Here is a 13628-nt window from a genome sequence, read left to right as displayed (position 1 = left end):
ACCTTATGATATGTGAAGTTAATGGCCCAAATGGAGTAGTTCTGCCACTGGAACACCTGTGCCGGGCTTATGGACTATACCATTCACCAACACACTTAGTTCCCTAGGTGTCACAAAGACACTCAGCAGTATGCGGTGCCAGAGCAGTTGTTTTCAATGGTAGCTGAAAATCCCTTGGTCTCTGAAGATCTCTCTGCGTGCAAAGTTCTTAGCACCTTGAGAGAGAATGTACATCCTTGCTTTGTGTGGGGTCACCATATGCTTAATTTAACTATACTGTACTATATGCACATTAGATGAAAAACGACAAAACAGGGTTTTTCGGGAGAGATGCTTATAAGCCTAATATGTGAAGTTAGGGACCTCAATTGAATGGTTCTGCCACTGGAACACCTGTGCTGCTCCTTCGGGACTGCGCTGCTCAACGACACCCAGAGTTGTCTATGTGTCACATGCTCATTCAACATTATGTGGTGCAAAAACATTTATTTTCAATGTGAGCATAAAGTTATTTGGGCACTGATGTTCTGTCTGGATGTGGAGTGTTTAGTGCACTGACTGAGAATGTACAAGCTTGCTTTGTGTGGGGCACTCAATAGGCTTCATTCCTATTCAATATTTTCTATGGGCATTAGATGAAAAATGAAACAACTAAGTGTCCAGGAGTGCTGCTTGTAAGCTTGACGCTATGTGATGTTACTCATCCAAATGGAATAGATCTGCCACTGGAACACCTGTGCTGCTCTATCGGGATTACGCTATTCTCCAGAACACAGAGTTTCCTAGATATCACATGCACATTCAGCAGTATATGGTGCCATAGCAATTGTCTTCAATGGTAGCTGAAAAGCACTTGGGTGCCGAGGCTATCTCTGCATGTGAATGCTTCGTGAATAAAGCAACAATCTAGAACCTAGTTTGGTGCAGGCTGTTCAAACACATGGTTTCAATGCAGTGTGCAATATGGGCATTAGATGGAAATTGACAAAACAGGGTTTCTGGGAGAGCTGTTTGCAAGCTTGATGGTATGTGAATTAATGCCAGAAATGTAGTTGTGCCAGTGCAGCACCTGTCCTGCTCCTTCGGGACTATGCCATTCTCCAGCACATTGAATTCCCTAGCTGTAAGATGCACAGTCAGCAATATGTTGTGCTAGAGCAGTTGTTCTCAGTGGTAGCTAAAAATTTCTTGTGTGCTTAAGTCCTCTCTGATTGTGGAGCTTTTAGCAAGTTGAGTGAGTGTCTACAACCTCTTTCAATCTGATGTGTTCAACATGCTTCATTTCAATCCAATACACTATAAGGGCACTAGATGTAAAGTGACAAAACTTTGTTTCTGGGAGATCTGCTGGTAAGCCTGATTGTATGTGAGGTTAGTGACTTAAATGGAATATTTCTACCACTATAGCACCACTATTGTTGCTCCTTCAGGTCTGTGCCATTTACCAACACCCTAACGCTAGGTGTCCCATGCACATTCAAAATTATGCAGTGCCACAGCATTTCTTTTCAGTGGTAGCTATTACTTCAGCTCTGTAGTTCTCCCTGGATGTGGAGTTCATAGCATGAAGTGCTATAATCTACAACATCGTTAGTGTGGGGTGCCCATCATGCTTCATTTCAATACACTGTGCCCTATGAACATTAGGCAATATATAAAATTGGGTTACATGGAGAGCTGTTTGTAGGCTTGATTGTATATGATAGAATTGACACATATGGAGATGTCTGCCATTACAAACACCTGTTCTGCTATTTTGGGAATATGCCATTCATCAACAGTCTGAATAGCCTATGTGTCACTTATTAAGCAGCTGTGGTAACAGAGCAATTTTTTCAATGGTAGGTGAAAATCACTTGCATGTGGAAGTTCTCTCTGGATGTTTAGTCTTAGCATGTTGAGTGACAATCTACAACCTTGTTTTTTGGGGGGGGTTGTTTGTCTATTTTTTTCTTTTTTGGGGGGGCAGGTAGGAGTTGTTCAACATGCTTCATTTTAACAGTGCCCTCTATGGGGATTAGATGGGAAGTGATAAAACTGGGTTTCCTGGACTCCTGCTTGTAATCTAATATTTCAACTTAGTGACCCAATTGGAGTGGATAGGCTGTGCTGCTCATTCAGGTTGTGCCATTCACCAATATACTGAATTCCCTCAGCATCATATGCACAGTGAGTTTTATGTCATGTGAGAGCAATTGTTTTCAAGCATAGCTGAAAATGACTTGTGTCAAGATGTTCTTTCTGGATGTGCAGTTGAGCAATAAACTATGACCTGTTTTTCTGTGGAGTGTTCAACATGTATCATTTCAATACAGTGTCCTATATTTTCATTAGAGTGTGATAAAACTGGGTTTCCAGGAGACCTTCTTGTAAGCCAGATGCTGTGTGAAATTAGTGAGCCAAATGGAGTAGTTCTGCCACTGGAGTCCTTGTGTTTCTCTTTCGATATGCTGCCATTCACCCATGCACTAAGTTTCCTAGGTGTCACATGCACATTAAGTATATGTGGTACCAGATCAGTTTTGTTTGTTTGTTTGTTTTGCTTTGATGCTCAAGCTCTCTCTGGATGTGAAGTTCTTAACAGGTTGAGTGAGAATCTAGTACCTTTCATTTTGTAGGGTGCTCAACATGCTTCATTTCAATACAAGGTCCTCTGTGTGCATTAGGAGAAACTGGGTTCTGGGGGACACGTTCATAAGCCTTATTGTATATGAAGTCAGTGACCAAAATGGAGTAGTTCTGCCACTGCGACAGTTGCCTTGCTCTTTTGGGACAATGTGTATAACCAACACACTAAATTTCCTAGATAGCACATGCGCATTCAGCAGTATGTGTTGCCAGAGGCATTGATTTCAATGATAGCTAAATATCACTTTTGCGAGGAAGTTCTCTTTGGATGTGAAGTTCTTGGCATGTTGAATTAGCATATACAACCTTGTTTAGTCTGATTTGCTGCTCAACATGCTTCATTTCTATACAATACACTCTATAGTTATCTGAAGAAAATTGGGAAAATCAGGTTTCCAGTAGAGCTTCTTGTAAGCCTGATGGTATACGAAGTTAGTGACCCAAATGCAGTAGTCAGCCACTGGAATACTTGTTGCTCCTCTTTTGGTACGCTGCCATTCACCAACACCTTGAGTTCCTTAGGTCTTACATGCATACTCATCATTATATAGTGCCAGAGCAGTTTTTTTCTACCTGGAGCCTGAATTTCTCTGGATATGTAGACCTTAGAGCATTGAGCAAGATACCTCAACTTTGTTTTGTCTGGGTTGCTCAACATGCTTAATTTCAATGCAGTGTCCTCTATCAATATTAGATGAGAAGTGACAAAACTGGCTTTTAAGAGCTGCTTGTAGGCCTGATTCTGTGTGGACTTAGTGATGTAGATGGAGTAGTTTTGCCAATGGAACACCTTGCTTAGCTGTTTCATTGGTAGCTGAAAATCGCTTTGGCGCTACAATTTTCTCTGGATGCGGAGTTCTTAGCATGTTTAGCGAGATTCTAAAAACTTGGTTTTTTGTGGAGTGCTCAACATGCCTCATTTCAATACAGTTCACTCTATGGGCATTAGACGAGAAGTGACAAAATTGGGTTTTCATGAGAGCTCCTAGTATGCATGATGGTTTGTCAAGTTCGTGACACAAATTGAGTAATTTCATCACTGCAACATCTATGATGCTCGTCTGAACTATGCCATTCATCAAAACACTGTGATCCCTATATATCACATGCACATCCACAAGTATGTGGTGCCAGAGCAGTTAGTGTTAATAGTAGCTATTTCGCTTGTGTGCTGAAGTTCTTTCCGGATGTGGAGTTTATCGTATTAAGCGAGATTCTACAACATTGCTTTTTGTGGGGTGTTCAACATGCTTAATTTATTTTTTTATTAAATTTATTCATTAATTACATTGTGTTGTAATTACATAGAATCTGGGATTCTCCCCCCACACTCCCCCCATGGTGGGTTCCTCCACCCCGCTGCATAACCACAGTTCAAGTTCAATTGAAATTCCCTTCCTGCAAGTATATGCCAAGCATAGAGTCCAACATCCCACAGTCCAGTCAAGTCCAACTACTTATTGGGTAGACCCTCTCTGGTCTGAGGGCAGAGACAGCAGAGTATCATCCTGGTCAAACAAAAGCACTAATATACCATCTGCAACAATTAACATCATTATGGAATTAATTGACATGGTATTGAGCAGTCAACATGTCAAAAATAAATGTGATTTCTTAACTACTTTCTGTGACCCCCCCATTCACAGTTCAATTTTAGTTTATATACTACATATGACATAATATCCATAACATAACATGTTGTGCTTAACACCATATCATCTTAAATTAAGGCAAAAATGTGGTATCTAACCTTTTGGGATTGGTTCATTTCCCTTAGCATTATGGTTTCCCGTTTGGCCCATTTGGCTACAAAGAACTGCATTTTGTTTTTTTTAATAGCTGAGTAGTATTCCATGGAGTAGATGAACCATAGCTTTCTTATCCAATCCTCTGCTGATGGGCATTTTGGTTGTTTCCATGTTTTTGCAATTACTGATTGTGCCGCTATGAACATAGGAGTGCACAACATGCTTAATTTAAACACAGTGTGCTCTGTGGACATTAGACAAGAACTGACAAAAATGGGTTTCTAGGAGAGCTGCTTTAATGGCTTTGGAAGTGAAGAGCCCTATCTTCACTGTGTTAACACAGTGTGTAGAGAGCAGAGGTTCGGGGCTAGTTTCCTGAACTCTGTCCAGGTTTACTTCTTTTTTGAGCTTCAGTGTCCTCCTTTGGTAATATATTAATAGAGCAGCACATACCTCTGTGATTCAGTATGAATCTGCCAACACATACAGAATCAATATTGGTACTTCCTGTGCTTGTGATTTAATTACATCAGACTCACAATGGACTTTGATAGGTGACCGATCAATTCATTAGTGAATGCATTGTTTCACATATATCTGATCTTTAGGCTTATATAAAACATGTGCATACATATGTGAAGTGGGTTGTTGTTGGAGTGAAACCATCCCTGAACTAAGCACCAAGTTCCCACTGCCCATCCCACATGCTGATTTGTATATTGTTTGTGTGTGGTCACTTCATCATTATGAGTGAGAGGCTCCCAAGATTCCTATATTAAAACATTTAAAACATTGTGGATCCTCCTAAGTTTGTCACACCTAGATCATCACATCACTGTGACCAGTGAGTATTGCATTGTGAAGAGACCAAGGCTCCTGGTGGGCTCTCAGGCAGCCTCCGTGTTCTTCATGCTCACTCATGTCCATATGAAGGTGTATGTTTTCAGGCAGATCCTGCACACTCTCCCTGGTTTGAAGTAAGTTCTAAGGCAGAGATTTAAGCACAGACAGTAGGAGGGTCAAAGACATCAAGTGGATTTTTGCTATACCTGTACTCACACATATGCATGTCCATGTAATCATGGTGAGAAGAGTAAGAGTACCCTGGCAAACTTGGCCACTTTCATCACACCACTGTAATCTACCCAACAGAGCTTTTTACACTGACTCTTCTCATTTCCCCTCCAATTTTCTTGCTTAGATTCTTGTAAATGGTATTTGAGACTCTATGGCTGTCAAGGTTAAGTGCCAAATTCTGCCTTTATTTTCAAATATTTGGTCCCCAAGATTTCTGTTTTGAGCTCCAGGCACTCTCCCCTGAACTGGTTTGGCCTCAGTTAGCAAACACCAAAGCATCATATCACACCACGGAATGAACTTAAAGAATTTTATCTGAGGCAAGGATACATTCAAACTCTAGATATGTATCAAATATCAGGCCTATGGCATTCCTAAATTTTCTGTCTTTGTGAGAGTTTGTGTACATGACACCATAGATCTAATTGGTATAAGTGTGTGTTTCAGCAACAGCAAGTACTCTCTCTGCTGTGTCAATGAAGCCACCCTCTGGAAAGCAGTGGAGCAGTTCTTTTTTTTTTTAATACTTTTTTTTTACCACTTAACAAATTTTTATTGTTCACTTAAGAAGTATTTAATATATATGCACCTTCATTGACTAGTTTCTGGAACATTTTCATGTTTAACTTTGAAACTCCTAACCAGTAAATATCAATACTTCTTTTCCTCTTTCCCAAGCTCTTGGTAACTATCTTTTCTTTTTTTTAATACATTTTATTATTATTGTTATTATTTTATAATGCAGTTTCATATTCCCTTATCCCCTCCCCAGTTCCCTCTCCCCCAGTTCCTCTATATCATTACTAACATATAGTTCCTCATACTCAATCATATGTCCATCATTGCGGGCATGGACAATGGCAGAGAGTCCACAATCCTATTGTCAAGATACACTAAACAGTTTCATTGTAAGTCCATCTTTGTCTGGAAGTAGAAATGCATACCACACTACATCCTCACATCTGAATGTTAGTCTCAATTTCGCAGCTACTGTACATCTCCTTAAATGAAAAGTCATGATTCAAAATCAACAATAGAAAGAAGAAATTTACAATGCCATGAAGTTAAATGACATGTTACTAGACATGACAGTTTCCATTACACAGCTACAATACATCCCCTTAAATGAAAAGTCATGATACAAAATCAACAATAAAAAGAAAAATAGAAATTTACAATGCCTGAAGTTAAATGACATGTTACTAGATATGACAGTCTCCATTACACGGCTACTATACATCCCCTTGAATGAAGAGTCACAAAACAAAATCAACATCCAGGGGAAAAAAGAAGTTAACAACATCAAGAAGTTAAATAACATGCTATTAAACGACTAATGTGTAGCTGAAGAAATGAAAATCAAGAACCTTCTTGAAGAAAATGATGCCACTGCATGACCTACGAGTCATTGAATGATTTAATCAGAAAGAAGTGTTTTAGAGAGATGAAAACAACAGAAAACAACAAAACCCATGTGATATAGGTTCCGCTGATCTTTGTTGAAGTGTGTCTCCTCCAGACATTAAGCAGATGGGTTTTGTTTTTTAATCCAGTCTACTAATCTATGACGTTGATTGAGCTTAAGCCATTTACATTCAGAGTTTAATATACATGGATGTTACTTTGGTCCTGTCATTTTAGGAATGGGTCGTTCATTGATTTAGTCTTCGGTTGTCATTTTACTGGGATGTTCCTCCCATTTGCCTTTGGTTTTGGTAGGTGCTATTCCTCTTTTCTGTCAAGAGACCTTGAAGTATCATTTGTAGGGCAGGTTTGGAAGAGCCAAATTCTTTTAGCTTTTCTTTACTGTGGAAGAATTTTATTTCATTTTCAAAGACAAAAGAAAGCCTTGATGGATATGTTATCCTAGCCCGACAATTTTCTTTTTTTAGAATCTGGAATATGTCGCTCCATTCTCTTCTTGCCTGTAGAGTGTCCTGTGAGAGATCTCCTGTGAGCTTAATTGGCATTCCTTTATATGTCAATTGATTTTTTTCACGTGCACATTTAAGGATCTTTTCCTTATGTTCAGTTGAAGAGAGCTTGATGATCATGTGTCGTGGTGAAGATCGCTTTTGATCAAGCCTGTTGGGAGTTTTGTGCCCCTCCTGGATGTTGTTAGGGAAATTTTCCCTTATTGTTTCATTAAATATATCTGTAAAACTGGTTTCTCTTTCTGCACCTTCTGGGACTCCCATAACTCTTGTATTAGGCCTCTTAATAATATCTCTCAATTCTTGAATACTTTTTTGGCCTGATCCAGCTCTGCTTCCAGCTTTTTGTTTGCTTCCCCCTGATGACAGGAATTACCTTCCAATTCTGAGATTCTTTCTTCTGCTTTCTTCACTCTATTTTGCAGACTCTCCACTGAACTCTTAATTTGCTCTACTGTGTTCTTAATTTCTGATATACCAGCCTTGATTTGCTTTATTGCTTCCTTAAATTCTTTGAACTCTTGCATGAGCTTCTCATTGTTGATCAGAATCTTTAAAATGAGTCTTATGGATTCTGTGTGCCCCATTTTCTCGATATCTTCCTCAGTTAACTCTGAGATTGGCATAGGGTTTTGCTCCTTTGCAGGGGAGTCTTCGGTAATATTCATTGTGCTTTTGTCTCTTCTTTTGCTCTTGGTCATTGTACTTCTGGTTAGCAGAGTCTTGATTTCCTTGGGGCAGGTTTCTAAGCTTTGTCACCCACAGGTCTACAATGCGATTTTACTTATTGCAGTTGGCACACAACTTTTTCCTTGCAGCCACTTGTGCCACAACCTCCAGCGAGTTCCAGGTCTGGGTTCTTACGTCAGATTTCCACCATGGTCTCTACAGCCCCAGCTCTTGGCTCACCAATCTCCACCTCCTGTGATACCGTGCTGAGGCTGCACTGTTGTCACTGCAACCTTTCTCCCACTTCCAGTTGGAGCAGGCCCCAGGATTAGAGAGACACCAGGTGTTCTATATAATTAGGTTGTTGGTGGCGCTGATCTTGCCGGAACCTGTTGGACTTTAGGTCTGGGTGCCACACGGACCTATTTTGACCGGTACGCTGCCAGAGTCAGTAATATTTTCCTGTGCAACCAGTGCAATCTCGGACCTCAGCAAGTTCTCGTGAGATCAGCACATGCGCAGTTCACTGTTGTCCCTGCAGTCCCAAAGCTATTGCCACAGTGCCCAAGATGGCGCCTGATATACAACCACTACAGTTCTTGATCTGCTGGCTGTCAGATCCGAGGGCTACCCAGACCTGTCCTGGGTGGAATCTGTAGAATGCCACATCGTTGCAGTTCACTGAGATAGAAATGAGCTCACTCCCAGCTCAGCGCATGCTCCGTCCCTTCCCTTGCCCTTTTCTCTTTTCGCAAAATGGCGCCCAATTCAGCTCTAAGGAGCTGACTGAGCTGTGAAATCCACTCTGTTCTCGCACTGCCCATCTGAGATCTGCTGCTCTGTCTCTGCTCCTGGTCAAATCAAACAGACCAGCAGAATGGACAGTTCTTTGTCTGGGTTCACCACCCGAGCTCCCAGTGAAAGTCCCTTCCCACCTGGTTGCTGGTGGACTTCCGGATGCTGTTGGAGTTTAGATCGCCGTGCTGGAGTATCAGTCTCTGCAACACCACACCGTTGTGTCCGCTGCTTTCCTGTGTCGGTCGATCTCCAGGTACCCCTCTGCTGTTGTTCTGTCCCTTCCTATTTCCTGAAATATGTCCTCTCTGCTTCATCCTGATTAAATGTTTTTCCGTCTGCATAAACGTGTCCTTACCCTATTCCACCATCTTGATCGGATAGTGGAGCAGTTCTATTCTGAACATGAGAATAAATGCAAGTTGACTGGGGAGCATTCTAAGCATTGTGCACATGTTGCTGTATCACAGCAGTGACTGTCCACAGAGTGGACCAGAAGGACAAGGCTGCTCACTCCTCACAGGACACATCCACATTGGCTTGGGAGAGCAAGGCCACTCACTTCTCACAGGACACATCCTGACACAATGATAAGAGTGTGCCCAGAGAAGCTGCCACGTTCATAAGCAGTGAGCAGAGCTACACCATCTCTCTCTCTGAGGACATGTAATCCACAGATGATTGTGACAAGCATGGTGAATGAGAGACTTGTACCTTATCCCAAATGAATGACCCAGACATGTAAGACACAGATAGGACTTGCATGGGCAATGGAGCTTGCTAGTGTCTCAAGTTACAGCACTGTGGGATTAATCTGGATTAAAATAGTTTGTTGTATCCTTACCAACAGTAAAATACATATCATGGCTTGAATACCTCAAGAAGCTTTTTGCACATTCTCTCCAAGGCCTAATAGCCAGTCCTCCACTGACTTTCAAATGAGAATCATTCTTTCTATCCCACCTTAGAAAGATTGACATCTTAGTACAAGCTCACACAAAGGAACTGACCCAACTGAATCAAATGCCACAGGAAGGGAGAGACACATCCATCTCAAGGATCTGTTCAAACAAGACATCCTCAGGAGCTGCCAGAGCCAGTGCCTCTGGTATTGATTTTCTCGAGGACATAATCTGGCAGAGCACCACACCCACAAGCCCAGCCTTGGTACCATTAGCGACCTGCCAAGACAGAGGCTGTGGAACTCCACCCTCTAATTTATTCCCTGAGTGGGGATGGCATTTGAACTCGGACAGTCTCCAGTGTCCTCACAGGGAAGCTGTGGTAGGAGGAGCTTCCTCTCAGGGTCAAAGCTAACCATGAGGTCTACCAGATCTTCAGAGAAGACATTCAATCATTTTCCCTTCCTGAATTTCTGTTCTGTCATCTCCACAAATTGTCATGCATAGCAACTATAGAAATTAACTAGGAAGTGTTTTATAATGAATGGAGTAGGAACAGGTGGGGTAGAATTTGAGGTGAAATCTTGATGCCACAGAACTCTTAACCTTGATATGTGGACAGAATTCTCCAAGACTGTGGAGTGGAATAGGGAGTTGAATGAAGACATCGTGGGCCAGGGCAATTCTTCCACTCAGGAACAATTGTAAACTTCCCATGGCAGCCATGTTGGGACATAGAGCTTTAGGGTGAGTAGGAAGTTACAACTTTAACCGAGAGGGTGGCCAGAGAAATATTGCTGCCCCTGGCACTCTTTTCACACATTTGAAAGTCTTTGCCTAACTTTACTTATGGGGTGCTGTGGTGATCTATCAGATCAGGCAATTGTACTGAAGGATCAGATAATCAAGGAGTATGTTTCTTTAAAGATAAGAGTTGAGCAGTCTCTGGTCATTGATCATATCATTGTGTTCCTCTAGGTTGAAGTGGAACTGTACAGTGTGTAAGTGACCCTTTCTGAATTTCTGTGTAGATTTTCATGACTTTTGTAAAGACCAAAAATCTAAGATCCCTGAAATTTCTGGCCCTCATGTAAAAAACAGGGAACAGAAGGCATCATGAGTAGGTGAAATATGAGTGATTCTGGGAAAATCCTCCTAAGTATTCAGAGGTAGCCACATTCTTTGGGACCATGCAGAAACTGCCAGTCAAATTGTCTTTACTCCCTCCACCAGGTTACATCCTCTGTGCTCCCTGGAGTTGGTGCCTTCTCTCTTGCCCTGAGTGATCTAACCAAGCCTAGACATATCTTGCACTATCACTGCCACTGTCTTCTGTGAAGGTGAAGAACTGAGTGAGGTGTATGGTTTTCTTCTGTATGGTTCACCTTAGCTTGTTGGCAGGTGTTCACCTCTGGGAAAGTCAACAGGCAAAGGTGCTGCCACCTCCTCTGGTATGGAGAGAGATATGGCAGCCAATGTGCCTCTGGGATTTGTAACAATACAGGGTCCTGTAGTCAGTTATCCCATGCCTGTCAGTCTAATGCCCAGAAAGATGCAAAAGACAGAGTTCAACCATTCTGAGCCAGAGTGACACTTGGAAGGGCTTTGTGGATGTTCACAGAAACCTCTCTGCGTCATCATCACTGATCATACTCCTGTTGCACTCTGGAAATTTCTGGTATCCAACCTAGCAAATTCTGATTTTGCCTTTTTTTAAAGATTTATTTATTTTTATTGGAAAGTCAGATATACAGAGAGGAGGAGAGACAGAGAGGAAGATCTTCCGTCCGATGATTCACTCCCCAAGTGACCTCAACGGCCAGTGCTGTGCCGATCTGAAGCCAGGAACCAGGAACTTCTTCCAGGTCTCCCACGTGGGTGCAGGGCCCCAAGGCTTTGGGCTGTCCTCAACTGCTTTCCCAGGCTACAGGCAGGGAGCTGGATGGGAAATGGAGCTGCTGGGATTAGAGCCGGCACCCATATGAGATCCCGGCGCATTCAAGGCGAGGACCTTAGCCACTAGGCCATGCTGCCGGGCCCTGATTTCGCCTTTTGCTCTTCCCTATTTCTGTAGTGTCAGCAATGAGCAACATGAGAGAAAAGTGAATGAAGTCCTATTAGATTCATCAGGTAAAAGGTTTTTCCCACTTTAAGATTACCTGATCTGGCTGAATTGAAAAATTCTCTATGTACCATATTCTGACTGATGATCCTGAATTTGGATGTCCATTTTGTGGATGCAATGGATATTCCTCATTGTGCGTGGTCCTGTCCCCTGCCCAGGATCTCAGAAGTGTGTGTGATGTGGGAGACATGGACGTGACCCACCTTTATCCACCAGTTTGGTTAATTTTAGACATTTCCTCATTAGCCCACAATCTTAGTCATCACGGACTCTTGGGGCGGGCCTCACAAGACTGATGACTGAAGATTCACACACTTTGCTGGAGGAAGTATGGTGGGGAAATCTACTGAAAATGTGTACTAGGAAAGCCACACATATATCACAAATATTTTTGTACCAAAGCAATCCTATTTTTCAATTCTATCTTCTCACAAACTATGAACATTTTGTAAGGTAAAGAACACTTGTGACAAAAAGAATAGCTTTTGCATAAACTTCTGGAACCTGGGACACACATTAAGGAGGTGAGGAAGGTGTCAACCTAACCCAGGGCAGGACTGGCATCAGGCAGTTGGCAGTGATGCTGGGTGAGAATGTGGGCAAGAAGAAGGATACAGAGGCTGAATGAGAAGGAGCCAATGCACAGTGCCATGAAGAAAGATTTACCAGCAGAGAACAAACATGGTTAGAACAGAATTTGGGGATGTTAACACTGCTGACACTATTGATGCAGTGTACACATGACAGGATCAGAGAATGAGATTGTGTGAACCCAGATGTTGATGCTGACAGTCGATAGAACTAGAACAAAAACACCAAGGCATTTGGATCTTTCTGGTTTTTTAGGTTTTTTTTTTTAAAAAAACCACAGGGCTTTATTCACCTGGCAGTGCGGGGGGCGGGCAGGGGTGTGTATGTGCGCTCTGCAGTCAGGGGTTCTACTTGCCGGCGATGAGCGGGTTGCGCAGGACCACGATGACCGAGTCCCCAAGCAGGAACATCTTGGAGATGTAGCGGTCCTTGTTGACTGGCTTAGACTTCTTTTTGCCCTTGCCGCTGTTTGGGACCTCAGTCCACATCTCCTTGATGTTCTCCAGCACCATGCTGCAGTGCCTGTCGAAGGCCTTCACGTGGCCCAGCACCTTCTTGTTGTTGCGGCAGTTGATGAGCACCTGTGTGTTCTTGACTGACTGCGTGAGCACCGAGAGGGGCCCTGTGTTGAACCCCTCCTCCTCCCGTTTCTGCAGCTCCTCCGGCATCATCTCACTCTTGGGCTTGTTGAGGAGACTCATGGTGCCGGCCGCTCCGATCCGCTCCTTCCTCCGCCTCGCCACGGCTTCGGGGAACCCACACCAAGGCATTTGTAACAAACTGTAAACGATCAAGTTGAGAAAAGGGATGCCTACACTGGTAGTGAGATAAGCCCCCAGCAGCATGGAGCTGGCCATGCCAAGAACTCACCCCTGTGCCTGGCCTGGCTGAACCTAGTATTTGAAGAAATACCTTCACTGCCATGTGTCAATAAATATAGCTAGTCTTGAAGGGGACAACCGGAAGTCCAGTGGAGGTGTGTGAATGCAAGGATTCTGCAATTGTACTTTACTTCTGGCTACTAAGTCTAGCAAGGGACCTCATTGCTTACTCCTGCGAGCATCCACTATATCCCAGTGAAAAGTGCTTTTGTGGAAAGTTGATAAGTTAAATATAACAGATATATCCCAACATTCTATAGCTTGAGAAGTAAACTTGA

The 13628-nt window shown here is 42.7% G+C and overlaps 1 protein-coding gene across 1 annotated transcript; it reads right to left on the bottom strand.

Moving 5' to 3' along the window:
• Nucleotides 1-12804: 12804 nt before the first annotated feature.
• Nucleotides 12805-13220, bottom strand: LOC131482383 (small nuclear ribonucleoprotein Sm D2-like). The gene has a single exon (XM_058676042.1). It carries the CDS (start codon nt 13168-13170, stop codon nt 12817-12819), a length of 354 nt encoding a protein of 117 aa, XP_058532025.1. The 5' UTR covers nt 13171-13220; the 3' UTR covers nt 12805-12816.
• Nucleotides 13221-13628: the final 408 nt, after the last annotated feature.

Source organism: Ochotona princeps, chromosome 17 (genome assembly GCF_030435755.1).
Source record: "Ochotona princeps isolate mOchPri1 chromosome 17, mOchPri1.hap1, whole genome shotgun sequence".
Lineage (NCBI taxonomy): Eukaryota > Metazoa > Chordata > Mammalia > Lagomorpha > Ochotonidae > Ochotona > Ochotona princeps.
Note: the sequence above shows the minus strand (reverse complement) of the source record. Positions and strands in the feature narration are given on the sequence as shown.

Excerpts from the sequence above, each read along its gene's own strand:
- LOC131482383 (XM_058676042.1), bottom strand. The coding sequence starts at position 13,170 with ATGAGTCTCCTCAACAAGCCCAAGAGTGAGATGATGCCGGAGGAGCTG.